We start from the raw sequence: 26,997 nt of genomic DNA, 5'->3' as shown, positions 1-26,997 counted from the left end.
ACCGTTCGTTTCCCGACAGACGCGCACACACACAGACTCACTCCGTTCTCCAATGGCGCTGCCGATTTCGTCGCTGAGTTATCGCACGGTCCCTCTGACGGACACGAATCCCTTGCTTGGCCGTATTGGATCCGCTTGGAGAATTCATCTTCCTCCTGGGAAGAATCGCAGCGATCGGAGGCGGATGCTTTCGGTCACTGCCGCTCTCATCACCGAGCCGGATGCTTTCGAGGTCGGGAGGTTCGTCGGAAGCTACGGATTCATGAACATCACCAGGTCTTCCCTATGCCTCCCTTTGGTTTTTAATGAATCTTGTCTCGGTTCTTCTAACGATAGGTTTTCTGCTAAATTTTGGCTTGTTCTGTTTTGGAGTTTGTGAACTGCTTCCCTAGATCCCTAATATTTGCTAATTTTGTTCCGGTTCGTTTTAAATCGAACAGCTACTCTTCATTTCAAGGAGGGTTTCCTAATGCTAATTCATACGAAGTTCCTGGGTATTTCCCCCAAGACATCGATCGTCTGAGGGTTCAAGATATTGGCGAGGGTCAAGTGAAAATAAGGTACCTTCATTAGATTTCAGCCATTCAGCCAATTGATACATTATCATGTTTTTTCGGTTATCTGATGATATAATGTTAGTATGGCAGTTTCATTTCAGGCTTTACGAGGGAAGAATAATTCAAGGTCCATTAAGTGGGACTCGAATTATTTTTAAGGTACCTATCTTATAGGATGGATTATAATTTGTGAGGCATATGGTTTTTCAGCTAGTTTTGGTTTAAGATGAATTTTGCTTCCTCATCTCGTGCATATCAATGGCTTTCTGTCTTTATAATTTCAAGTTTACAACCGATATAATGTGAGTGCTGACTTATGTACTCCTATGATCATTTGGCTGTTAGGTTCACTGATACTGGAACATTGCATCAGGAACATTTAAAGCTAAGTTTTTAACACATACATCAACAAACCATAGTTTATTTTAGCAAAGAACTTTACAGGTATATCCTTTATAAGGGAGAATTTATCTAACCAAACCATCATAATCATCATTTAGAAGCCTTGTTTTCCCAACATTTTGGAGTCATCTACATAGATCATACACTCCTATGAGCTCTATGCAAGTAGTGAGATTCAAATCAATGAAATCAATTTCTACCACATTGATTAAAGATTTCCCCCCAAAACTTTAGAGTCATCAACATAAATCTAATGGGCTCTACGCAAGTAGTTATATTCAAATCAACGAAATTGATTTCAATTTCATTGATTAAAATTTGCTTCAATTACTATGTTAATTTCATGTATGAATTTTTCTTACAAAATATTTCATTCTAACCATCATCAGTCGGTGAAGATGGATCGCGTATGAGATGACGTGTTTGTTGATCGCAAGAAGACCTCGGGAGGGAGTTCGAAGCCACAAGCGAACCTGCCACGTTAAAGAGGACAAAGGAAGAACGTCAACAAATTGGCTAGGGAGGGGTCCCAGCGTAGTCACTTTGATGCTCAGATGGGGAGGCTTGACAATGGTGAAAAATGGTGGTGAAAAATAGTGGGGAGCGATGGGAGAACTTACCTCCGTTGGAAGAAGGGACCCTATATATAGTGTTGTCTCTCTTAGCATGAATAACGAGGCACGTTACTAGAATAAGGCCAACCATACTGACAATCTGTTGTCGTCTTTTCCCAATTGTACCAACCAATTCTGCGCATGGAGGATGGAAACTTCCACTATATGGGTTGCACCAAGTATTTTCCAGTGATTCCCAGACAACAGTTACACATAGCGTTAAAAGAATTATTGGGTTGATGGGTTGTTGATTATTATTCCATAATGATGGGCCTTTCGGGGCTTCCAGGTCTTGATGGGCCCCGGTGATATCTCTGTAAAGGTATTAATGATATCTGATCGGACCTCCATCCCGAGTGGGTATGATCGGATATATATTGGGGCATTGAATATCTGTGCGGTTGAGTTAACCTTTGCCGATTTAATCCATCTTCCTGGCTATGAAGTGCGGTCAGGCCTTGGAGAGAAGAGCTAAGTATATCGAACCCACGAGCCCGCCGATGGAGCTAGTTGGGAATGCCTGCTTGGAGCTTCTCACGAAAACCAACTTAGGGCTCTCCGAGTGGCTTTTTACAACTGTTCGACCAGGCTTCTAAGAATCATGCCCTTACTCCTCTAAGGGCTAGCTGGAGGCCAGGCCACTCAAGTTAACCCCCTTGGGAATTCAACCACCACGTCCCTCGGGACTCTGACACGTTGAGGGTCCCATCTTATTCGCCGTATCAATGAGGCATATGGTTTTTCAGCTAGTTTTGGTTTACGATGAATTTTTCTTCTTCATCTTTTGCATATCAATGGCTTTCTGTCTTTATAATCTCAAGTTTACAACTGATTTAATGTGAGTGCTGACTTATGTACTCCTATGATCGTTTGGCTGTTAGGTTCACTGGTACTGTACATTGCATCAGGAATATTTAAAGCTAAGTTTTAAATGCATACATCAACAAACCATAGTTTATTTACGCAAAGAACTTTACAGGTAGATCCTTTATAAGGTAGAAATTATCTAACCAAACCATCATAATCATCATCTAGAAGCCTTGATTTCCCAACATTTCGGAGTCATCTGCATAGATCATACACTCCTATGAGCTCTATGCTAGTAGTTCAATTCAAATCAACAAAATCAATTTCTAGTACATTGATTAAAGACTTTTCCCCAAAACTTTGGAGTCATCAATCTGATGGGCTCTACACAAGCTGTTGTATTTGAATCAATGAAATTGATTTATTAAAATTTGCTTTGATTACTATGTTAATTTCATGTATGATTTTTTCTTACAAAATATTTCATTCTAACCATCATTAATTTTGTCATCATAATCATTCCTTACCCTTCCCATTATTTTTCATTCTATTAGTGCTATTGGATAGTTTGTACAAATTATCTTTGACTTGACTGAATCAACTCAATTAAAGTTTGGATTAGTTTGGTTACAGTTGCATATGCATCCTGCATAATTGCCTGCCTAGATTATATATTGGACTGTCTAACCATATCTTTAGATTCCAATGTGCATATAGGATTTTCAATACAGTCACACATAGCATACACACACGCCTCCACATAGGACACTTTTTAAAATACTGTTATAAAATTTTCACAATGTTTCTTTGTTACTTAATGAAGATTGAGGTATATCCTGGACGACGAACTGGTGGTGTAGAAGCTGCTGATTTTTTCTTACAAATATTTCAGTATAACCATCATTAATTCGTCATCATAATCATTCTTACCCTTCCCATTATTTTTCATTCTATTAGGGCTATTGGCTAGTTTGTACAAATCATCTTTGACTTGACTGAATCAACTCAATTAAAGTTCAGACTAGTTTGGTCGTAGTCGCATATGCATCCTGCATAATTGCATGCCTAGATTACAATTAGACTGTCTAACCATATCTTTAGATTCCAATGTGCATATAGGATTTTCAATACGGTCACACATGCCTCCACATAGGACACTTTTTAAAATACTGTTATAATTTTTTCACAATGTTCTTTGTTATTGAGACTTAGGTTAATATGGATTAAGGTATATCCTGGGCAACGAACTGGTGGTGTAGAAGCTGATGAATTTTTCTTACAAAATATTTCATTATAACCATCATTAATTTTCGTCATCATAATCATTCCTTACCCTTCCCATTATTTTTCATTCTATTAGGGCTATTGGCTAGTTTGTACAAACCATCTTTGACTTGACTGAATCAACTCAATTAAAGTTCAGACTAGTTTGGTCTTAGTCGCATATGCATCCTGCATAATTGCCTGCCCAGACTACATATTGGACTGCCTAACCACATTGGATTGATTGATCCACACATTGGTCATCTAGATTGCGTAACCATATCTTTAGGTTCCAATGTGCATATTGGATGTTCAATACAATACGGTTCCACATTGCATACAGACATGCCTCCACATAGGACATTTTTTAAAATACTGTTATAAAATTTTCACAATGTTTCTTTGTTACTGAGACTTAGGTTAATGTGGATTGAGGTATATCCTGGACGACGAACTGGTGGTGTAGAAGCTGATATTATGGCTACTAATGAGCTAAGTACCTATGTTTTTCTCCAGGTAAGGCAACTTGATTTTGCTGCTGGATAATAATATCCTGGAAAGGAGGATTTTCGCTTGAAACTTTGTTGTCTGAATTCCTTAATCTTGAGTGATGTACTTTATTATAATTAGTTGTGTTGCCTTGCAGAACAATCCGGATCACATTTGTCCTAATCTTCAGCTTTTGCTAGGTGGTTTTGAGACCAAAACTGGGGAGCAGGTGTCTCTGACAAAGAACTTTTTTTGTGCATTTACAACGTGACAAATGCTACGTGACTGTTCATTGCTGATGTCGTTTCACTGCAGTGGCTTGCTTTCAGAAATGATGGGAAATATAGTGCTGCTGATTACTGCATGCGTACGAGTCAAAAAAGTTCAGAGGAAAATGCCAGAGGGAAGTTTTTTGGGAATCCTTTCAATAAGGAGGAAAAGATTAACCAGAGAAGATTTTTTATAATCAAACTGCTAAACGGGGCTATCAATGGCCTGGCTTACCTGCACAATCACGATAGATTGCATCAGAGTCTTGGTCCTTCTTCTGTTGTCTTAAAGTATATTACCCCTGTAGACTTTTATCTTCAGACACTTGTTGGCATTTTAGTTTATGATAAAAAGGATAGAAGGTGATTTAATTGATCTTGACAGCACCATCATGGAGAAGAATGTGGCATATTTGGTGCCAAGGCTCCGTGACTTGTCCTTTGCAGTTGATATTAGGTAAGCTAAGAATTCCTTACCAGATTTTCCTCTGAAATAGAATCTTCAATCTTCATCCCTCAAAGAACAAGATACCTTGTTTCATTTATCAATGTACTATTTTCTAATCCTGAACAGGACAATCATAGCACTTAGTAGGTAGACTACATAGTACATTGTCATTTTGTAATATTTCTACTTTTAATCAGCATGGCCAATTCAATCCTAGAATTGGAAAAGTTTGTATAAGCTACATCTTTCCTATATACATGAACATGAGAGTCTGAAGGCCTACTTTAGAAATCAGATCATTGTAAGTTTTCTTTTCACTATTTCTGGATTATGTATTTGTATTTCAGCTGCTGTTCATGCTCTAATTTGTACAGCCATCATCGACAAAGAATAGTTTTTACAGTTTGATTCGTGCCTCTGTTAAAATGGGAAATGTTTAACATATTATTACTCTAGAATTGGTTGTCCAGTTGAGTTCCTTGCATCCTGTATGCCTTCTTTTGTTGCTTCAGATTCATAATATAATACCTGTAATTGACTAAAGGAATTTTACAGGTATTCATCTTTAGGAGCACCTGAGAGTGTGTTATCAGAAGGGCTATGGCGAAGAGCATCAGCGGCTGGGGCTTTTACTCCTTTGGAGAGACGAGCTTATGGAATAGCAGATGACATGTAGGTTTTCCAGTGCTCTTGGTGATATGACCATGTTACAATTATTTTAAAATTTGTGTAACTTTGTCAAGCAAAGCACTTCTAAGGTAGTGGTTCACTTTAAACAGATATGAAGCAGGACTTCTTTTTGCATACTTGGCATTTGTTCCTTTTTGCGAGGCAGGGATTATTGATAGCATTTCCTTGCAAGTAAGTAGAAAAATTACTATTAGAGAATGCACTGTACTTTCTGTTTTTGTGTACACAAAATCTGAACAATTGACATGCCAATTACCAGAGACTTTTCGAAAACATGTTCCAGCTTGACGTTCTTGCAGCAAGAGAGTAAGAATCTAGATTTTAGTTATGTTGTTTTTTATCCTTTTGATTGCAAGAATGAGTCAATTGTGTTTCTCTAAAAGGTTTAAAGTCTATGTTGCATCTTCATGACTTGCTGGAACTAGATGATGATGGTGCTGATCACTGTAGTGTGTGTAGTATGAGATAATGGCCGTTGACACTGACCAAGAGGATGGCAAAGTAAGGAGAGAAAGAAAAACAAGAGAAGAGGTGGAGGGAGGAGAAGAATAAGTAGAGGAAGAAGAAAAGGAAGAAAAAGATGTACCTAAGATTCTTCCATCATTGACTCTACTACTGTGGACCTTAAGTTTGATCCCTTTATCTGCTGACCTTGAGGTCTTCTCCTGCATCAATTTCCAAGTCATTAGCCTCCTCGTGTCCAATTGACTCTTCCAGAGTGTTGTCCTGATGCTGAGTTTGACTTCATGAACTAGCAAAATGGAAGGTAACCCACAGTCCAGGAGGACAGAATGAAACTTTAATCCTTGTTTGTTTGACAGGAAATATGCACTACATGCTATTCGAACACATAAGGATCTGTTGTACAAATGCAAACATAAGTAAAAATCAAAATTTGGGTGGTGACGCATACCTAGGTGTTTATCAGCATTCACTCCATTCCCTCTGGCCTCAAATGAACCAACCCTTGCTTTCTGACCTTGAATATCTTCTCTGGTGTTTATTTTTTCCTCTTGTTACAGCTCCCAATGTCCAATTGATTGTTCTGTTGGTGTTGGTGTTTGTGTCTTGATTTCGTGAAGCACTAATGAAGCAGTACGTGTCACCAATTTGAGAAGTCAAAGAATGAAATTTCAATTCTTGTTCTCTGATCATATGGGAGCAAACATACACATCACTTTAAAAAAAAAAACAAGAGGAGTGAACCAAGGAGGTTTACTTGAGATAGCAGTACATGATAACAACTGACATCACAAAAAAGGAAGTTCCAGGAGAACCATAGAAAGCATAGAGAGTTCACTGGCCTGGCCGCAGTTGATACTTTTAACCCTCCAAAGCCACTGAACATCTTCCCAGTCCCAAATACATTAACAATGTCTCTCTAAAAGATTTTGGAGCATCTGCAGTGCCAAATTTCATGGTGCCAGACATCCACAAAAGTGCAGTATATTCTTTGTTTGACCCTGGAAACACCTGATCAAAGCCATTGCAGAACCAGGTAAAAAATTAAAGAGAAGGTAGAATCTGATGAAGCCTATGAACAATTGAGACATTTCTTGCTGATCTTCTGCTTAACTTTTCGGAGTTCTGAATTGATCTACCAGTATGGTGGTTGATATAAACTCATTGAAGGAGATGGAGAACTCACCAATCTCTGAAATCTTAACCTAAGCAAGGGAATCAGTAAATAAAAGAAAGCTTTTTTTGTTGGCGTTGTTGTCTTTAACACAAACTCATATATGATGGTACTCATATAATAAATCTCTCTTGTGGCTACTAACTGCTGTTCTAGCTTTAACACTATTTATTTCAAGATTCTCCATCTAATAATCTATTCACATTCTTGATACATACATCCTCCTATCTTATTCCCAACTTCTCCTACCTTCAGTGATCTTGCTGCTTATGTTTCTTTTGTTTATAGCATTAATAAATTTTGGCTAGTGTGATACCTTTTTGATTGAGTTTTACTGATGCTATATCAGTTAAATTTTCTTGGCTATGTTCTGATATTGTATCTGTAACTGACACTATGCTGACTGAACAAAGGATTTATACCTATTGGAACATTAGCTGTGGTTTTGACAAATTTTTGCATTAAAGCCCTTGTTTGTTTTATTTTCCTCTTGTTCTCAAATCCCATTCCATTTTTTCTTTCCATAGAGATGCTGATGATTAAACTGCAATTATTTAGTTTGTTTTCTCAGCAAAGCTACAAATTTAGTTTCTTTCATTATATTGCAGTGCTACAGATTTATTTGCTCGTCATATTCACGCCACAGTTGTATTCTATGCAACTATTGTAAATCTTTGCATGCAATACAGTAAATATTTTCTCAGTTTTGTTATGTTATCTGACAAATGATATCATTTATGCATCCTTTTAATTATTGACAACATACTTTTTGAGTTGATTATATTTACTTCTGCAGGTACTGTTCTGCAGATGATCGATTATTAGAAGCTGTCAAGTTTCTAGATCTGGGAGATGGTGCTGGCTGGGAGTTACTTCAGGTTAGCATCTGTGTTGTCACATTTTATATTTCTTAAAGTTCTCTCAGCATATTATCATTATTTTCATATCTCAATCATCTGTAAGTATTGTTCAAAGATTTAAGGAATTACGCCCCCGGGCATAGCTAAGCTGGTCACCACATGGTAGATTTGCAGTAATGGGTAAGGGTCGATTCGGCGAAGCCGACGGAAATACCCTTCCATGTGCTGGCCTGCTTGGTTTTCTAATTTACTCCTCTACAAATGACTATGGGCCAGCCGTGTGGGGCATCCGGAATCAGCGTATGACCTTTTGAAGAAATAGATTTAAGGAATTACACTTTTTGGCATATTATTTTCTTAAATGAAATGTTGTTATCTCTTTGTAACACAATAACAAAAGGTATGTTATTACAAACAAGTTACTCTTTTAAGTTCTAACATGAAGTTATTACCTCGCTCCTCAACTCACACTGTCAAGTGAGCTTCGATGCCATAATCTCTCTTAGCAAACCATCATTCCACCTGATCCACTAAGAACCATGGCGGTTCATTAGCTTCCTCAGGAGAATTAACTGTTTGAGAAAAATCAGAGAAAACTTTGGTGCTTCTCATTTCTTTTCCCAAGCAACCTAAATAGTCTGGCACTCATCTTGCAATGGGGAACGAGAGACCTCGGGCTTTCGTAATCCTCTTCCTGTTATATTCTTGAATTTCTAATGTTTATTGGTTGATAGTTGTGCTTATTTGTGGGTCCTAACACATTAATTAATGGGTCCTAACATCAATGCTTTAGTAGTCGAACACTCATTTCAACTTAGGCTGCTTTCCCTTTTTCTTATTATTCAGGCAATGCTGAACCCTGATTACCGTCAACGTCCAATTGCAGAAGCAGTATTGAATCATCGGTTTATGACAGCTGCTGTCCCATGAAGATCATACAGTTTGTAGCATTTAATGACTTTACTAGCAAGGCCATGCCATGTAGTTGATTTATTCCCTTTGGCTGAGCCAAACGGTTTCTGGATTTGCCATGCTTGAGCAATTTGAGAGTCATGCTACTAAATTGCAGACATGCAAGGGAACCGTGTGCGCTGTGTTAATTATGTAGATTATGTGTATATTAACAAGTAAAGTTAAATTAAGAATAAAAGACGTTTAAGCCCTCTTTTTTAGTGGGTTTTTATTTCTTTTAATTAGCAAATTAAATGCTTAAAATTTATCATATTCCTAAGTTTTGTTTTTTTCTGAATGCGTGGAGATTTATATACATCATTAGTTTAAATGCAAAACAAGTATTATATGAATCTTTTTCTCGTCAAACTTTATATATTTCTTTATCACTACGTATGCATGCTTTAAATTATTGAAAACTATATTTGTACAGGTTGACTCAATTACAAGTCTAGATCTTGGACGTAATACACATGCACCTGAAGATATAGACTTCAAAATTATTCAAGTCTATATCTTGTTTAACTTACTGCCCCAAATTGATGTCATTCATTAGGTGTCACCACCATTAACAAATATAATTAGCAAGGTGACTTCATTTCTTTAAGAGTTATTTTATTATTTTTATCTGAGAGTGATTGCTGTTGGTTGTCATAAAGCAAGGCCGCCATCTAAATCTATTCATTCATTGAATGATTTGATGACAAACTTTGAGGATTCTCTTTGACTAACCTTTTGGATGGTAAAAGACTAAATGTTTCAATACTAATTAGTCAGCAAAATCCATTGCAGTCACCAAATAACTACTTGATGAATCAATCATGATTCATGAAACCAATTTTGACTTGGCTAACAGTTTTGAAGAACACAGTGAGTAGCAATAATCTGCAAAAATTTAAGGGAGTGTTGGGTGAGGGGAGTTAAACTAATGAACTGTAGAAAGAGAAGAAATATTTGACTAAGAGGAGCAAAACATGCATGAATTTCTTGAGGACGATGACATATGAATGAGGAAGAAAATCTTGAGCCCTGACGGATGAGTATATTTTTTGAACTTTATAGTGTTCTTGTCAGTAAAAGGGAACCTTCCTATTTGTAATACAAGTCTACTTGTTCCAACAAAATGTTGTGCACCACCAAAGTCAATAACAACTCATGTTGAACCATAAACCGAAATTTAACCATTAACAATTTGACTTCTTTAATTTGTAATCGTTATAATTTATAAATAATCTAAAAGTCTCTATCTTCTTTTCAATTCCCTGTGTATATATATCTATGTCTCCATCCACTTTGTTGCAGCTACAAATTAAATATCAGCTTAGCAATCCATGGGGAGGTCCCCTTGCTGCAAAGAGACAAAGACTGACGTAAAGAAGGGGCCATGGACGCCGGAGGAGGACAGGAAGCTCATCGAATACGTTCAACTCCACGGCCACCGGAGCTGGAGGAGCCTACCAGAGAATGCCGGCCTCAACCGGTGCGGGAAGAGCTGCCGGCTCCGGTGGAATAACTACCTCCGGCCCGGCATCAAGAGGGGCCAGTTCTCTGATGAAGAAGAACGCCAGATCGTTCACCTCCATTCACTCCTCGGAAACAAGTATGCATGATTTATTTATTTCAGTTTCCGACTAAATTAAAAACTGCACTTCTCTTCACAAGAACTATCTATACTTCTTTTAGGTGGTCGAAGATCTCGTCGTTCCTGCCTGGACGCACTGACAATGAGATCAAGAACCACTGGAACACACGCCTGAAGAAGAAGCTCCTCAGAATGGGCATCGACCCTGTCACCCACGATCAGCTCCCTTCCCTAGCAAACTTAAACGCCCTCCTCATGCAAGCCGCCAATTTGCAGATGCTGCAAAACCTTGTTCAACTCATGAGTACTCCTAATAAAGTTCCTCTTCTCCCAGAGCCTTGTTCAGGCATTAATCCCCATCTCATTGATCTCCTCCCACTCAATTCTCTGCTTGAAGAATTACTCGTAACGAGTCCCCTCGATCCAATTGTCAGTTCTTATGACATGCCAATTAGTTGTTCAGATACTCATCAGATGGTGCCGGAGGGTAACCTTGAGGGCACCGAGTGCTTGCAGAGGGATTCAGTTGCAGCAGCTCCGTGGCAAGGCCTAAATCTAGCAGAGCAAGAGTTTTCCTGGAAAGATATTTTAGAGTAAGTAATTGTTCTTACTTCTTAATTAACTCCCTAGTAAAATGGCTGCCAATCCATAAATTAACATACGTGATCGATGATCTTGTTTTGTTGCAGCCAAATCAACTCTCCGAATGAAGATTGAAGTGTAAAAGATAGAAGGGGAAATACTAAATAAAATAAATGTGTTATTTGAAGCTAGTAAAGATGCTGGCGATCATATTTGTTTTTTGATATTATTTGCTTTATTCCTTATGTAAAATATTGTTTCTGTTTAAGAGAATTTTGTCATTGTCGTTTTAGGGTGAATGCCGATCCATTATTTCAAAGGTTGCATCTTCCTTTCGGAGTCAAAGCCATGGAAATGGAGCTCTCTCCTTTGCCTTCATTTTAAAAATTGTATGTCATAAAGATATTGTTAACTTTTATATTCATATTTGTTACTTAAAAATCTTTATTTTCTTCGTAAAAATTGAAATTCAACTAGTCAAGTAAATTTCTAAAATTATCACAATTAATCGGAGTTCAACTTAGTTATAAATACCATTAGGGGAAAAAAAAACCTTTTAACTTCCCTCTATTTATATCAAGGAGTATTTTGTCCTACTATATTTTAAAAATAAGATTTAACCTCTTTTAACTAAAGTCATTAAAAAATTATTATGTTCTTATTTTTTTATACTTTTTTAATAATCTTAAAAAGAAAAAATAATATTAAACTTATTGATAATTTACTCACTTCTATTTCTTTTATTGATATCTTAAGTAATTCTAAATAATTTAAGGCTCTAATTTATATTTTTAACATGTGCATGACTGCTAATTTACTAATTAAAATTAATAAATTATAATTTACTAATTAAAATTAATAAATTATAATTTACTAATTAAAATTAATAAATTATAATTTACTAATTAAAATTAATAAATTATAATTTACTAATTAAAATTAATAAATTATATGTAACCTCTAATAATATAAAATAAAATTAAGCAATTTAAAATATATATTTTCGTTGCTCTGGTTGCGTAGCTTTCGAATATAATATATAATAATTATTTTCTTCACTTCCTGATAAATTTAAAATTTTAGATCCACCCATGTCCACGATTATATAATATAAGATTTCATAAAAAAATGTGAGTTATAATTTTTTTCATTACATGTAGGTAAATTTTCTTTGTCTTCTTCAAGTTCTTTTACTTTCTCATGTATACATGCGAGTCTCATATCTCAGTTCTTCACTAATTTGATCATCAAAGATGGTAACACTGATAATATCAACTCTCAGCTGATAAGGGCATCCGTAATCGTAAACCTCTTATAGAGGTTTATGCTCCGCTACATCATTGTCACATCAAAAATTAAAAATTTTACTCTTTTTAAAAATCCCTCTCCATTATCATAAAACCTATCTCTTTTAAAAACCTCACTTCTTTTAAAATCCTCTCTCTATCTTCTCTCCCCTATTTTTTTTTATAAATCCGGTCCCAAGATTTTGATACAGGTTTATAAAAAAAACTATAAACCCCATCTATGTAGTGGGGGAGGGGTTTTTATTGAGAGATTTATAACATAAATTATAAACTATAAATTTCTCACTGTAAATGCCCTCAGCTTTGTTTTGTAGAACATCGGGGATTAAATATTATTTTTTAAATACAGAAGTAAAATATAACATGATAGAAAATAGAGAAGGGTTAAAAGATACTTTTCCCATATAATTATTCCATTAGGTTTGTTCATTTTGAATAAAATATTTTTAAACTGAAACTATGATAATTCAATTTTAAAAAAACATATGTGAGTATATATTTTATAAGTGGTTAGTTATTTACAAATTGAATTACAACTTTTTTTAAATGAACATTTGAAATGTAAATTAAGGATTTCAAAAGTGAAAGTGAAGAATTTTAAAAGTAGGTTGAAATAGTTAATATTTAATTAAGTGGATAATGTGAGCGATATTTAGGAAAGTCGATGATCTCTTATTTGATAATTTAAAAATTATAGTCTAATTATATCTATACTTCATTGTAATTGATTCGATCTTATAAAATTTCTCATCAACTATTAGATAAATAGCATCAGGATAATCTAATACCAGGAGTGATTTAAACATCATAGTCATTTATTTGCACTAGATAAAAATTAAACCATTGTTATTTTAGAAACTCATATATCGTAGCACCTCAGTAATTAAGAAAGTCGTTCCTTCGTTTATTTTAAAAGAATGATGAATCAACTAACACTAAATCTAAGATGAAAAAATATTGAATTAGTAACATTGAACTTGGGACGGTTAATCTGATCATATAAAAATTTTTCTTCGATAATTAAGATAAATTGAGTGAACGGGCGGCCGAGTAACAATTAAACTGTACATATCGAATAATAATTTAATACCCTTCTACTATAGCCCAGGGCGTTCCTTCGTTTACTATAACACCAAGCCTGGGGGCCTAAAGAAAGTAAATTTGATATTTAGAAACGTGGTTAGATAAATAGCTGTCTTTTATAATTAATTACTAAGGGAGATCTACTACTTTAACGTATAATTAATTACTAAGGGCACTTATAACATACGATTTATGATCCGATGGTAAGAGGGGGCGAATGTCCATTCGATTGAAGGTTGAACACTCAGCAGATGTTTGACCGGGTGGATTATCAAGATTAGTAGGAGGAATAGCCGACCCGGCATTTCGACAGCTCGACCCGACGTCGAGTTTCCGACGCTCATAAGGCAAAGCGAGAAGAGACAAAAGCCGAGCGGTCATCCCGCTCGGCTAACAAGTAGACCCGGCGTCAACCCTGCAGTTAAGGCTCACTCGCTCGACACGGGGGTGCGGACACCAAGTCATCGGCCGAGCGGGCATCCGCCCGGAGGGCGTTAGCCGACGTGGCCTCCGCTGAGTCCGGGAAAGGCGCTAGCCGAGTGGTTCCTCCGCTCGGCCCGGTAAAGGACAGAGGGGGTAGGCGGCGATATTTTCCTAGGAGCTAATGTCGCCGACGAGAGGCATGGTTGGCGACATGGTCAGATAGAGGATCGTACGGTGGAAGCTTTCACTGTCACATCAGAGATATGCTCGTGCTATTGAGGTAGGGTGTCAGACATACTTTCCTGACACGTCATTCCATGTATGCTTTGAGGAGTGTGCACCCCTCGGGAAGCGTGCACGTGCCCCTGGGAAGCCCTATATAAGGACCCTCAGACTTCGACAGAGGTATGCTCACTATTTTACTGTAGCTACAGTTCTCGTTTCTTCTTCGCTCTACTTTTTTTTGCCGGAGGTTTAACTTGAGCGTCGAAGGGCCATCACCGGGAACCCCTCCCCGGCTCGGCATTCTGTTTGTAGGTTCACGACGGCAAAGGATCTATGTCTTGGGAGTTTTCGACCAGTCAACAGGAGCGTCACATCCCCAGCGTCCATCAACTCAGCACTCGGACATGATCAAATTGGCGTCGTCTGTGGAAACGCACTTGAATCCGAGTCAAGGAGATGGAAGAAGCTGGACGCCAACACACCGTGACGCTCTCTCAAGAGGAGCTTGACACACTATACAGGCGCGAGCAGCCAAGATGATAGAGCAGCAACAGAAGGCGCTGACCGAGCGGTTGGCGCAACAAGCAACTTCAGCATCTGGAGGTCGAGCAATGCACGAAGACCGGCCGAAACAGCTCTCCATATGGGGTCAAAACAAAGGCCCGACCGGTACACAAGTAGAGGTGCCGCCCGCCCCGATCTCATTCCATCGGGCCTTGTTCCAGACGCCCTCTGAGATCGCACACGCAAATCAAGACCGGTATTTATCGGATGAAGCTCCCGCTCGGGATACGAGAAAGGGTAAAGCGCCCCAAGCTGATTCATCCCCTGAGCGGATCAATCGCCAATTCTATGAGGTGATTCTGCAAGATCCTCTGCCAAGGCACTACGCGCCCTTGGCGATCGGCGAATACAATGGATCGACTGATCTGGATGACCACCTTGGTAAATTCGATAACACTGCGACCCTTCACCAATACACGGATGGAGTCAAGTGCCGAGTCTTCCTCACTACGTTGTCGGGCTCAGCACAATGCTGGTTTCGAAGGTTGCCGGATGGGTCGATTCAGAGCTTCAAGGACTTCAGGAAGGCCTTCCTCCACCACTTCGCGAGCAGCAGATGCTATCAGAAGACCAGCGTCAGTCTGTTCTCTATGAAGCAAGGGCCGAGAAAAACTCTACAGGCCTACATTCAACGCTTTAACCAGGCAGCTATGGACATTCCCACGGTCTCATCTGAGACTATGATGCATGCCTTCACCCAATGGCTCATTGACGGGGACTTCTTTCGCTCGCTCATTAGGAAGCCGTCCAGCGATTACGACCATATGCTGAAGAAGGCCAGTGAGTATATCAACGTGGAGGAAGCTCAGGCGACCTGAAGGAAAAGAAGCGCCCTCTGAACCATCGGCGCATGCCGAATGGAGACCGCCGACCAACCACCAGCCTCCAAGAGGACCCCGGGCCGATGCAGCTCGACCACATCAGGAAGCGAGGCCGAACGCCGTTCAGCACGTGGCGGACGAACGACCGAGGCCCAAGGGAAAGGTATGGACTCCTATGTTCTGTGCCTTCCATCAATCCGCGACCCACAACACCCGAGACTGCCGCGGAGTCCTTGCAGTCTGTCAGCCAACTCCCAGGAGTTATCATCGTCAATCACCTTCCTCGAAGCTGCGATATAGGCGGTCAAGTATCGGACGGCGAGAGGAGAACAGGCAATCACCCGAGCGGTGGCATCATCTTCAAACTAGGAGTGACGACCGCACCCTAACCTCGCGCAGGCAAGGCGGGCACCCCACTTGGGAGGAGAAAAACCGAAGCAACGCCGCTCGGGGTGAAATCAACATCATAGCTGATGGGTCGACCAGCGGAGACTCTAACCGAGCTCGAAAGTCGTATGCTAGACGACTGGAGATCCATGCTGTAAGATGTAGCCAAGAGAAGGCGAATGAGCCTGAGATCAGCTTTGGTCCCAAGAATCTTGACGGGATCGAAGTGCCGCACGATGACACCCTCATCATCCACGCGGTAATTGCCAACTACACTGTTCATCACATATTTATTGACACATGAAGCTCGGTCAACATCATCTTCAAGAAGGCATTCGACCAGCTCCAGATCGACCGGGCCGAGTTGCTACCAATGACAACCCCTTTGTACGGGTTCACTGGCAACGAGGTCCAACCGATCAGTCAAACAAAGTTGGCCATATCACTCGGGGAGGAGCCACTCTGAAGGACCAGGACCACCACCTTCATTGTTGTAGACACCCCATCAGCCTATAATGTCATCCTGGGTCGGTCGACTCTCAACGAGTTTCAGACAGTAGTCTCGACCTATTGCCAAAAGATCAAGTTCCCCGTAGAGGACCGGGTCAGGGAAGTCAAAGGAGATCAACTGGCTGCTCGACGCTGCTACGTTGAGATGGTAAAGGCGGAGGCTAAGTCTGCTTGGAAAGTTCCTCGACACGAGGTAAACGCCATAACCGAAAAACCTCCTACTCTAGTTTATGAAGAGAAAGAAGAGGTGCAGATACACCCTAGCCGGACGGAGGCAACGACTTTCGTTGCGGCCGACCTGCAAGATGAGCAAAAGGCCGAGCTGATCAGATGTCTTCAGTGAAATCATGATGTCTTCGCCTGGTCTACCCATGAACTACCCGATGTTTCCCCGAGCATAGCGCAGCATGAGCTTCACATCCGTCCGGATGCTCGGCCGGTGAAGCAAAGGAAGAGGGACTTCAGCGCGGAGCAGAATCAAATCATCCGAGCTGAAGTAGAAAAGCTATTGGAGGCCAACCATATCAGAGAGGTCCAGTTCCCAAGCTGGCTCACAAATGTAGTGCTGGTCTCCAAGCCTGGCAACAAATGGAGGGTCTGCATCGACTTTCGAGACCTCAACAAGGCCTGCCCAAAAGACTTCTACCCATTGCCGAGGATCGATCAGATGATAGACTCCACAGCTGGGTGTGAGCTGATATTCATGTTAGACGCGTATCAGGGGTATCATTAGGTGTCACTCATCCGGGAGGATCAAGAGAAGGTGAGTTTCATAACGGTGGACGGAACTTACTGCTACAATGTGATGCCATTTAGACTAAAGAATGTTGGGGCTACCTACCAAAGCCTCATGAATAAGGTGTTCCGGCAGCAGATCGGACGGAACATGGAGGTGTATGTCAACGATATACTCATCAAATCCCTCCGGGCTGCCAACCTCTGTGCGGATATAGAAGAAACTTGCCAGACACTCCGTGCGTATGGAATTAAGTTGAACCCGAACAAATGTCTGTTCGCCGCGAAGGGTGGAAAATTCCTTGGCTATATCGTCATCGAGGCGAACCCTTGTAAGGTGAAGGCGTTACTGTTAGGATCCTTCGTACGGCTAGAGAGGGGGGGTGTGAATAGCCGACCCCAAATCGATCGCGTTTCTTCCTACAATTCGTTAGCGCAGCGGAAAAACAAACAAGGAAACGAAAACAAGAAGATCAAACCTCAACGCGTCGATGTAACGAGGTTCGGAGATGATACTCCTACTCCTCGGCGTGTCCGTAAGGTGGACGAAGCCTCTCAATCCGTCGGTGGATGAGTCCCCGGAGAACCGGCTAATAATATACTCCTTGTGGGTGGAGAAACCTCACCACAATCTTTTGCAACAGCAAACAAAGGAGTACAACAATAGAGACAACAAACAAGAACAATAGAAATTGTAAAACACTTGCTTGCCTCTTGTTGTCGAATGGAACCTTGATGAAGCAGCAGCTTCTCAGATCCAGCAGCTAGAACACCGGCGAAACTCACGCGAGCTTGGCGATGAGAGCTCAAAAGCTCAAACACACGGCTCGGTGGTGAAGCGAAGCTCAAGAAGAAAAAAAATTACGAGCTCAAGTGGTCTTTATACTGCGAAGGAGAAACAGCGAAGAAACTGGCCGTTGCGTCGCAACGGCTAGAACCCGATCGGTCTACGGACCGATCGGGACTGTCCTGATCGGTCCCGGACCGATCGGTCGATCGAAACCTCTTGCGTACTACGATCGATGCGTGGACCGATCGGGAACCTGATCGGTCCACGGGCCGATCCCAACTGGCTGTGCTTCGCGACATCGTCTCTGATCGGTCCCGAGGCCGTCGGGACATAACTTTGATCGATGCGTGGACGATCGGCTGCCTCTTTCGCCTCTGTTAAGCTGGCGATCGGTCACGGATCGATGGCAAGAAACTCTGAGATATCGATCGGTCACGGGCCGATCGAGCAAACAAAGTATCACGGATCGATGCGGTGGCCGATCGAGCAATTTTGCCCAAACCAAGTCCCAAGACTTCCAAACCAATATCCGGTCAACCTTGACCTATTGGTTCATCATGCTTAGCATCTGGTCACTCCTGCTAAGACTCCCCACCCAGTGTCCGGTCAATCCCTTTGACCTGCTTGGACTTTCAACACCGAGTCCGATCATCCACAGTCCATGGATTTTCCAACACGAGTCCGATCATCACATCCATGGATTTTCCAACACCGGTCGATCATCACGATCCATCTGGATTTTCCCTTGCTGGTTTCACTCACGGGACTTTCCAACCGCCTAACATCCAGTTAGGACTTTCCCACTTCACGGCTTCACTCACGGGACTTTCCACACCGCCTAACATCCCAGTTAGGACTTTCTCATTACCTAACATCCAGTTAGGACTTTCTCATTGCTTTACTCACCGGGACTTTCCACACTGCCGAGCATCCCAGTTAGGACTTTTCCTCGTGCCAAGCTCCCTGCTTGGACTTCTCCGTGCCAAGTCTCCATACTTGGACTTTTCCAGTGCCAAGTCTCCATACTTGGACTTTTCCCGTGCCAAGTCTCCATACTTGGACTTTTCGCGTGCCAAGCTCCCTGCTTGGACTTTTCCAGTGCCAAGTCTCCATACTTGGACTTTTTTAGTGCCAAGCTCCCTGCTTGGACTTTTCCGTTGCCAAGTCTCCATACTTGGACTTTTTCCCGAATCAGGTCAACCAGGTCAACCTTGACCTACGGTTGCACCAATAATCTCCCAAACATCTATTCTTGTCCCATATCAAGAATAGAACTCTCTCACGAGTGTCAAACATCAACATGCAACTCAACTAGGTCAATCTTGACCTAAAGTTGCATCAACAATCTTCCCAAGTCAAACATCAAAATACAACTCGAGTCAAGTCAACTCGAGTCGGGTCAACCAGGTCAACCTTGACCTAAGGTTGCACCAACAGTTACAAGATATGCCGCCAACAAGAAATTTGAAGGAAGTTCAGCGCCTCACTGGTCGGATAACTGCCTTATCCCGGTTCATCTCCAAGTCCGCCGACCGGAGCCTCCCTTTTTTCAAGATACTACGCCTAGCTACCAAGTTCCAATGGGACGAAGAATGTGACAAGGCCTTTGAAGAGCTAAAGGCATATCTGAATTCTCTGCCTGTATTGGCTAAGCCAGCTGCCGGCGAGCCGCTTCGCATTTATCTATCCTCGACCGAGCACGTTGTCGGCCCGACGCTAGTACGACCGAACGACGAGGAACAACTAGTGTACTTCCTGAGCCATATCTTAAAAGATGCTGAATCCCGCTACACTGGTCTCGAGAAACTTGCCTTTGCGTTGGTGCTCGCTGCTCGGAGGCTTCGACCATACTTCCTCGCGCACACAATAATAGTAATGACCAGCAGCCCTCTGGGTAGAGTCCTTCTCAATCCAAAGGCATCCGGGCGGTTGATTAAATGGACAATAGAGCTTAGTGAATTTGACATACAATATCAGCCCTGGACGACCATCAAAGCGCAATTCTTGGCGGACTTTGTCACCGAAGTTCAGAATCATGAGCCAGAAGCCACTTGGAGGATATATGTGGATGGATCGTCCACTCGGCAAGGAAGTGGAGTACGAGGCGCTCATAGCAAGTCTACAAGCTGCTCGGTATGTCGGAGCGATTAGGGTCTTTATTCACTCGGATTCCCAGTTAGCCGCCCAGCAACTCACTGGGACATTTGAGATAAACAACACTCGGCTTAAGCTCTACACCGAGGCCTTTGAAAAGCTAAAAGCCAACTTCCGGGAGGTGGTTGCTTAGAAGATACCCCGAGCGGAAAACCAAGTGGCGGACGAACTGGCTAAGCTAGCCATCTCCATCTCGCCAATCGTTATATTACAGCCGATCGAGCAGGTATCTCTAGTGGCACACGTCGATCGGATGGAAGGACTCACTTTCCCGAATGATTGGAGGACAGCATTGATAGAGTTCCTGCGGTCAGGAATTACGCCATCCGATCGGGAGGAAGCCCACCTGTTGAGAAGGAGAGGAGGAAGATTCACAATGATCGGGGATCAACTGTACAAGAAAGCTTTCTCCCAACCCCTACTCAAGTGTGTCGGACCAGAGGACATCGATTACATCTTACAGGAAGTGCATCAAGGAACTTGCGGAGGACACCCAGGCGGTCGGTCATTAGCCAGAAAGATACTACTGGCCGAATATTTTTGGCCAACCCTCCAAGCAGACGCGGCTTGGACAGTGTCTACCTGCCTGTCCTGCCAGAGGTATCACAACCTCTCACACCGACCCACAGAAGAGATGACGACATTCACAGTATCCTGCCCGTTCGACCAGTGGGGCATGGATATAGTGGGACCCTTCCCCATGTCGACCGACCAACGAAAGTTCCTGCTCGTCGCGGTAGACTACTTCTCCAAATGGGTCGAAGCCGAGCCGATCGCAAAAATAACCGAGCAGATGATTCAGAAATTCATTTGGCAGCACATCATATGCTGATTCGGAATTCTGCGTCGGCTCGTCTCTGACAATGGGAGACAGTTCGTCGGACAACGTCTCAGAGAATGGTGCGAAGGCTACGGGATTCAGCAGACCTTCACTTTCGTGGCGTATCCCCAGAGCAACGGACAAGCTGAAGTCGCCAATCGAGAGATTCTGCGAATTCTTCGAGTTCGGCTCGACCACGTTGGGGGCAACTGGGCGGACGAGCTTCCAGGCATGCTATGGGCAATCCGCACGACCCCAAAGGAGGGGACGGGAATGACACCGTTCCATTTGGTTTATGGAGGCGAAGTAGTCGTCCCTGTTGAAGTTGAAATTGAGTCCGATCGTCTGTAGCAATATAGTGAGGGTAATGCTGAGCGGAGACTCCTGGAGATGGACTTAGTGGACGAAGCACGTGCCAAAGCAGCCATCCGGCTGACGACCTACCGACAGAGGATGCGCTAGAACTACAACAGGTGGGTAATACCTAGATCTTTTTAGGTCGGCGACTTCGTATGGAAGAAGGTGAAGTCGGTCGGGGATGTCACCAAGCTGGAAGCTCCTTGAGCCGGACCCTTCAAGGTCGTGGGAAAGCTTTGGTTGGGTAATTATTACCTAGAAGACGAGGATGGGCGGAGGCTAGAGCGTCCATGGAGTGCAAACCACCTCTAGCCGTACCGAGTTGGGTGAAAGGTGCGCTGATGTAACTAATACCATGTAATCTTTGTTCTCTGCGTCCTTCGGCTTACTTAGAAGACGAGGACGGGTGGAGGCTAGAGCGTCCATGGAGTGTAAACTGTTGGTTGCTATCCAGAATATCGTACTAGTTCCTCTGTACAAAAATTTTGTACAAGTCCTGAACCTTTCCTAACAACCTATTGTGTTATTTAGAAATTAAATTTGGAATCGCAAACAGAACTTAACATTATTGATTCCAAATTCAACTTATCTGTTCTTAGAGGTTTAGATTTGGATCGTAAAACGATGCTTAACATTATTAATCCAAATCCACCCATGTTACAAATTTGATTAAATATTTATTTTAGAGATCGACTTCTAGGTTAAACATGGCGAGACACTAGGCCTTCTTGGGTATGAAATCATCTACCACTTCCTAGATAAAGTCTTTCAACGAAATTCAATATTTAATCTCCTTACCTTAACCCTAGGTTTAACCTTTAAGAACAATTGAATCACAAGATTAAAAAATAAAAGAAACACAAAATCAAATCATAAATTCGAAACCTAGAATCCTTAGCCTTTTGTGTTTAGTATTTCAAAATTCATACAAAGAAAACTAGTATGATGCGGAATAAAACGACTAGTTATACCTTTCTTTGTAGCTTATAGACCTCACGATCTTCTATCGTATTCCTCTTCTTATCTCGGGCGTCGTGTGAGCAATGATCTACCAAGATGAGAATCCACCCAAGTCTCCTTCTCCTTGCAAGTTTCGACCACCACCACCAAGCTCTAAGGGATGCTAGGAAACAAAGCCTCCTTTCTCTCCTTCTTCTCCAAGCAAAATCTGGCCACCAAAAATCTCTCCAAGACTAGTTGCCGCCGGCCACCAAAGTGTTGGTTGCTACTCGGAAAACCTATAGGTTCCACTGTACAAAAATTTTGTACAAAGATCTGAACCTTTTCCTAGCTACCATGTGTTCTTTTAAATTAAATTTTGGATCGCCTGCGGAACTTAACACGTTTGATCCAAAACTTAATCTATTTGTTCTTTTAGGTTTTGACTTGGATCTCCTGCGGAACTTAACACGTTTGATCCAAATCAGCTTAAGTTATTAATTCCATTAAATATTAATTTCCATAATCGGTTCCCAGTACTGACGTGGCGAGACACATGGCCTTCTTGGATATGGGAGCAACCACCACCGACTAGACAAAACCTTTTATAGAAATCTAATATTTAATTTCCTAAAATAACTTTAGGTTAACCGAAGAGAACAATCAAATCACAAGGAAAAGAAAAAACAAAAGAACACAACATCGAAAAACATATTCGAAATTCTAGAACGTAAGCCTCTTGTATTTGGTATTATTTCCATAAATAACTAGTATGATGCGGAAAGAAAAATTACTAGTTATACCTTGTAGAAAACCTCTTGATCTTCTACCGTATTCCTCTTCTAACCTCGGACGTTGTGTGGGCAACGATCTTCCAAGATGAGAAACCACCAACCACCTTCTTCTTCTCCTAGCTAGGTTCGGCCACAATCAAGAAGCTTCACCAAGGAAGAAGATCAAAACACCAACCAAGCTCCAAGAGATGCTAGCTTTCTCTCCTTCTTCTTCTTCTTCTCCAAGTAGTATCCGGCCACCACAAGAGCTCCAATGGAAGAGAGAGGTTCGGCCACCACAAGAGGAAGAGAGGGAGATGATGATGGCCGGCCACAACACCAAGGAAAAGAGGGAGGGAAAATAATAGAGATTGTATCTCATGAAGGCACCCTCACCCATTCTTTTATATTCCTTGGCCTAGGCAAATTAGGAAATTTAATTACAATAAAATTTCCTTAATTTCCTTGACATGATTTAATTGAGAAAAATAAAATAAAATTTCCCCAATTAAATTCAAGTGGCCGGCCATATCATGAAGAACAAATTGGACAAGTTTCAATCAACAATTAAAACTTCCTAATTTGTTTCCGGAAATTTTAAAAAATAAAATTTCTCTTCAAAAATCTCTTCATGGTTGATAAAAGAAAATTTCTATAATTTTAATTTTATCAACATGTGAATAATTTTAAAGAGAAAATAAAATATCTCATCAATCTACAAATAAGGAAAGAGATCTAATCTCTTTCTTTAATCTTTTGTAGATCTTTTACAAGAGAGATATTTTAATTTTAATTCTCTTTAATAAATTATTTCTTCCACATAATAAAAATAAAAATTAAAATTCCTTTATAATTTAATTTGGCCGGCCCCCACTAGCTTGGGTTCAAGCTAGGGCCGGCCACCCAATTTTATACCTAGGCCGGCCCTAGCTTGGTTCCCAAGCTGGCTTGGCCGGCCCCCTATGTTGGTTGCTACTCGGAAAACCTATAGGTTCCACTGTACAAAAATTTTGTACAAGGGTTTGAACCTTTTCCTAGCTACCATGTGTTCTTTTAAATTAAATTTTGGATCGCCTGCGGAACTTAACACGTTTGATCCAAAACTTAATCTATTTGTTCTTTCAGGTTTTGACTTGGATCTCCTGCGGAACTTAACACGTTCGACCCAAGTCTCCTTAAGTTATTAATTCCATTAAATATTAATTTCCATAATTGGTTCCCAGTACTGACGTGGCGAGGCACATGGCCTTCTTGGATATGGGAGCAACCACCACCGACTAGACAAAACCTTTTATAGAAAGCTAATATTTAATTTCCTAAAATAACTTTAGGTTAACCAAAGAGAACAATCAAATCACAAGAAAAAGAAAAAACAAAAGAACACAACATCGAAAAAACATATTCGAAATTCTAGAACGTAAGCCTCTTGTATTTGGTATTATTTCCATAAATAACTAGCTTGATGCGGAAAGAAAAATTACTAGTTATACCTTGTAGAAAAACCTCTTGATCTTCTACCGTATTCCTCTTCTAACCTCGGACGTTGTGTGGGCAACGATCTTCCAAGACGAGAAACCACCAATCACCTTCTTCTCCTCCTAGCTAGGTTCGGCCAACAAAGAGGAAGCTTCACCAAGGAAGAAAATCAAAACACTAACCAAGCTCCAAGAGATGCTAGCTTTCTCTCCTTCTTCTTCTTCTTCTCCGAGTAGTATCCGGCCACCACAAGAGCTCCAATGGAAGAAGGAGATTCGGCCACCACAAGAGGAAGAGAGGGAGAGGATGGCCGGCCACACCAAGGAACAAAAGAGGGAGAGAAATAATAGATGTTGTGTCTCATGAAGGCACCCTCACCCCTTCTTTTATATTCCTTGGCCTAGGCAAATTAGGAAATTTAATTACAATAAAATTTCCTCAATTTCCTTGACATGATTTAATTGAGAAAAATAAAATAAAATTTCCCAATTAAATCTACATTGGCCGGCCACATCATTGGAGAACAAATTGGACAAGTTTCAATCAACAATTAAAACTTCCTAATTTATTTCCAGAAATTTTAAAAATAAAATTTCTCTTTAAAAATCTCTTCATGGTTGATAAAAGGAAATTTCTATAATTTTAATTTTATCAACATATGAATAATTTTAAAGAGAAAATAAAATATCTCACCAATCTACAAATAAGGAAAGAGATCTAATCTCTTTCTTTAATCTTTTGTAGATCTTTTTATAAGAGAGATATTTTAATTTAAATTCTCTTTAATAAATTATTTCTTCCACATAATAAAAATTAAAATTAAAATTCCTTTTTAATTTAATTTGGCCGGCCCCCACTAGCTTGGGTTCAAACTAGGGCCGACCACCTAAATTCATACCTAGGTCGGCCCTAGCTTGTTCCCAAGCTAGCTTGGCCGGCCCCTATTGGGTGGGTATAGAAGGTGGGTATAGGTGGGTATAGAACTCTACAAATAAGAGGCTACGATAGGGACCGAGAGGAGGAATTGATTTTGGTCTCCTGATAAAATTAAGCATCCCGTGTTCGCCCCGAACACACAACTTAATTTTATCAATGATAATTCATTCCACTAGAGAACTATCATTGAACTACCGCACCAATCCCAAATTACATTTTTGGGCTCCTTCTTATTATGAGTGTGTTAGTCTCCCTGTGTTTAAGATATCGAATGTCCACTAATTAAGTGAGTTACTGACAACTCATTTAATTAATATCTAAGTCCAAGAGTAGTACCACTCAACCTTATTATCATGTCGGACTAAGTCCACCTGCAGGGTTTAACATGACAATCTTTATGAGCTCCTCTTGAGGACATTATCAACCTAGTATCTCTAGGACACAGTTTCCTTCTATAATCAACAACACACACTATAAGTGATACCATTTCCCAACTTATCGGGTTTATTGATTCATCGAACTAAATCTCACCCATTGATAAATTAAAGAAATAAATATCAAACATATGTGCTTGTTATTATATTAGGATTAAGAGCACACACTTCCATAATAACTGAGGTCTTTGTTCCTTTATAAAGTCGATATAAAAGCGACCTCTAATGGTCATACTCAATATACTCGGGTGTACTAGTGTAATTATATAGTCAAGATAAACTAATACCTAATTACACTACGACCTTCTAATGGTTTGTTCCTTTCCATTTTAGTCGTGAGCTACTGTTTATAATTTATAAGGTACTGATAACATCATCTTCTGCATGTGACACCATATACTATGTTATCTACAATATAAATTATATGAACAACTACAAACAAATGTAGACAATTTGACCAAATGTGATTCTTTATTCATAATGAATGTTTACAAAGCTTAGGCTTTGATACACTCAACAATCTCCCACTTATACTAATGACTAAGTGCCATATCTTCTACCATACATCTGATTCCCATTCCTCCACATGCCGATCGAAAGCTTTGTAGGAAGGGCCTTAGTGAAAGGATGCCAGGTTTTCCGATGCAATCTTGGCGATGACAACTTCTCCTCGCTTCACGATATCTCGTATCGGTGGTACTTGCGCTATATGTTTACTTGCCTTATGGGCTCGTGGTTCCTTGAGTTTGCACAGCTATTATCACAATAAATTGTGATGATTTTGGGCAAACCAGAATCACATCTAAGTCCATTAGAAAGTTCGTAAGTCATACTGCTTCTTTAGCTGCCTGAGAGGATGCTACATACTCGGCTTCCATGGTTGAGTCCGAGCGCATTTCGCTTAACACTCCTCCATGAAATGGCTCCACCTCCTAAAGTAAACACATAGCCTGATGTAGACTTCTTATTATCCCTAGATTGGAAATTCGAATCCGTATAACCCATAGGGAGCAGATGTGCTTGGTAAACTAGCATATAATCTCTAGTCCTTCTCGGTACTTTAATATATGCTTCATGATCCAATGTCCTTGTCGAGTTACTCGATGTCTGCGA

The 26,997-nt window shown here is 40.8% G+C and overlaps 2 protein-coding genes across 4 annotated transcripts; both read left to right on the top strand.

The window, feature by feature from the left end:
* LOC121992792 lies at nt 1–9,554 on the top strand. 3 transcript variants are annotated; one of them, XM_042547362.1, is made up of 12 exons: nt 1–276; nt 441–560; nt 659–716; nt 4,079–4,159; nt 4,290–4,361; nt 4,448–4,692; nt 4,787–4,858; nt 5,405–5,521; nt 5,629–5,710; nt 5,799–5,845; nt 7,972–8,053; nt 9,420–9,554. In XM_042547362.1, exons 1-12 carry the CDS (start codon nt 53–55, stop codon nt 9,540–9,542), a joined length of 1,323 nt encoding a protein of 440 aa, XP_042403296.1. In that variant the 5' UTR covers nt 1–52; the 3' UTR covers nt 9,543–9,554. The 3 variants fall into 3 exon arrangements, with proteins under 3 accessions (XP_042403296.1, XP_042403298.1, XP_042403297.1); XM_042547364.1 differs by lacking the exon at nt 9,420–9,554 and adding an exon at nt 8,922–9,218; XM_042547363.1 differs by lacking the exon at nt 9,420–9,554 and adding an exon at nt 8,882–9,218.
* On the top strand, nt 9,444–11,476 carry LOC121992793 (transcription factor MYB41-like). Its single transcript, XM_042547365.1, has 4 exons — nt 9,444–9,575; nt 10,289–10,586; nt 10,670–11,161; nt 11,258–11,476. Exons 2-4 carry the CDS (start codon nt 10,318–10,320, stop codon nt 11,283–11,285), a joined length of 789 nt encoding a protein of 262 aa, XP_042403299.1. The 5' UTR covers nt 9,444–9,575; nt 10,289–10,317; the 3' UTR covers nt 11,286–11,476.
* Nucleotides 11,477–26,997: the final 15,521 nt, after the last annotated feature.

Source organism: Zingiber officinale, chromosome 6B (assembly GCF_018446385.1).
Source record: "Zingiber officinale cultivar Zhangliang chromosome 6B, Zo_v1.1, whole genome shotgun sequence".
In the NCBI taxonomy this organism is placed as follows: domain Eukaryota; kingdom Viridiplantae; phylum Streptophyta; class Magnoliopsida; order Zingiberales; family Zingiberaceae; genus Zingiber; species Zingiber officinale.
Note: the sequence above shows the minus strand (reverse complement) of the source record. Positions and strands in the feature narration are given on the sequence as shown.

Bases quoted from the DNA above. Each gene is read 5' to 3' on its own strand.
- LOC121992792 (XM_042547362.1), top strand. From the start codon at position 53: ATGGCGCTGCCGATTTCGTCGCTGAGTTATCGCACGGTCCCTCTGACG. The intron at 561-658 runs GTACCTTCATTA...GTTTCATTTCAG, and splicing joins GAGGGTCAAGTGAAAATAAG to GCTTTACGAGGGAAGAATAA. The intron at 8,054-9,419 runs GTTAGCATCTGT...ATATTTGTACAG, and splicing joins CTGGCTGGGAGTTACTTCAG to GTTGACTCAATTACAAGTCT.
- LOC121992793 (XM_042547365.1), top strand. From the start codon at position 10,318: ATGGGGAGGTCCCCTTGCTGCAAAGAGACAAAGACTGACGTAAAGAAG. The intron at 10,587-10,669 runs GTATGCATGATT...TACTTCTTTTAG, and splicing joins CATTCACTCCTCGGAAACAA to GTGGTCGAAGATCTCGTCGT. The intron at 11,162-11,257 runs GTAAGTAATTGT...GTTTTGTTGCAG, and splicing joins TCCTGGAAAGATATTTTAGA to CCAAATCAACTCTCCGAATG.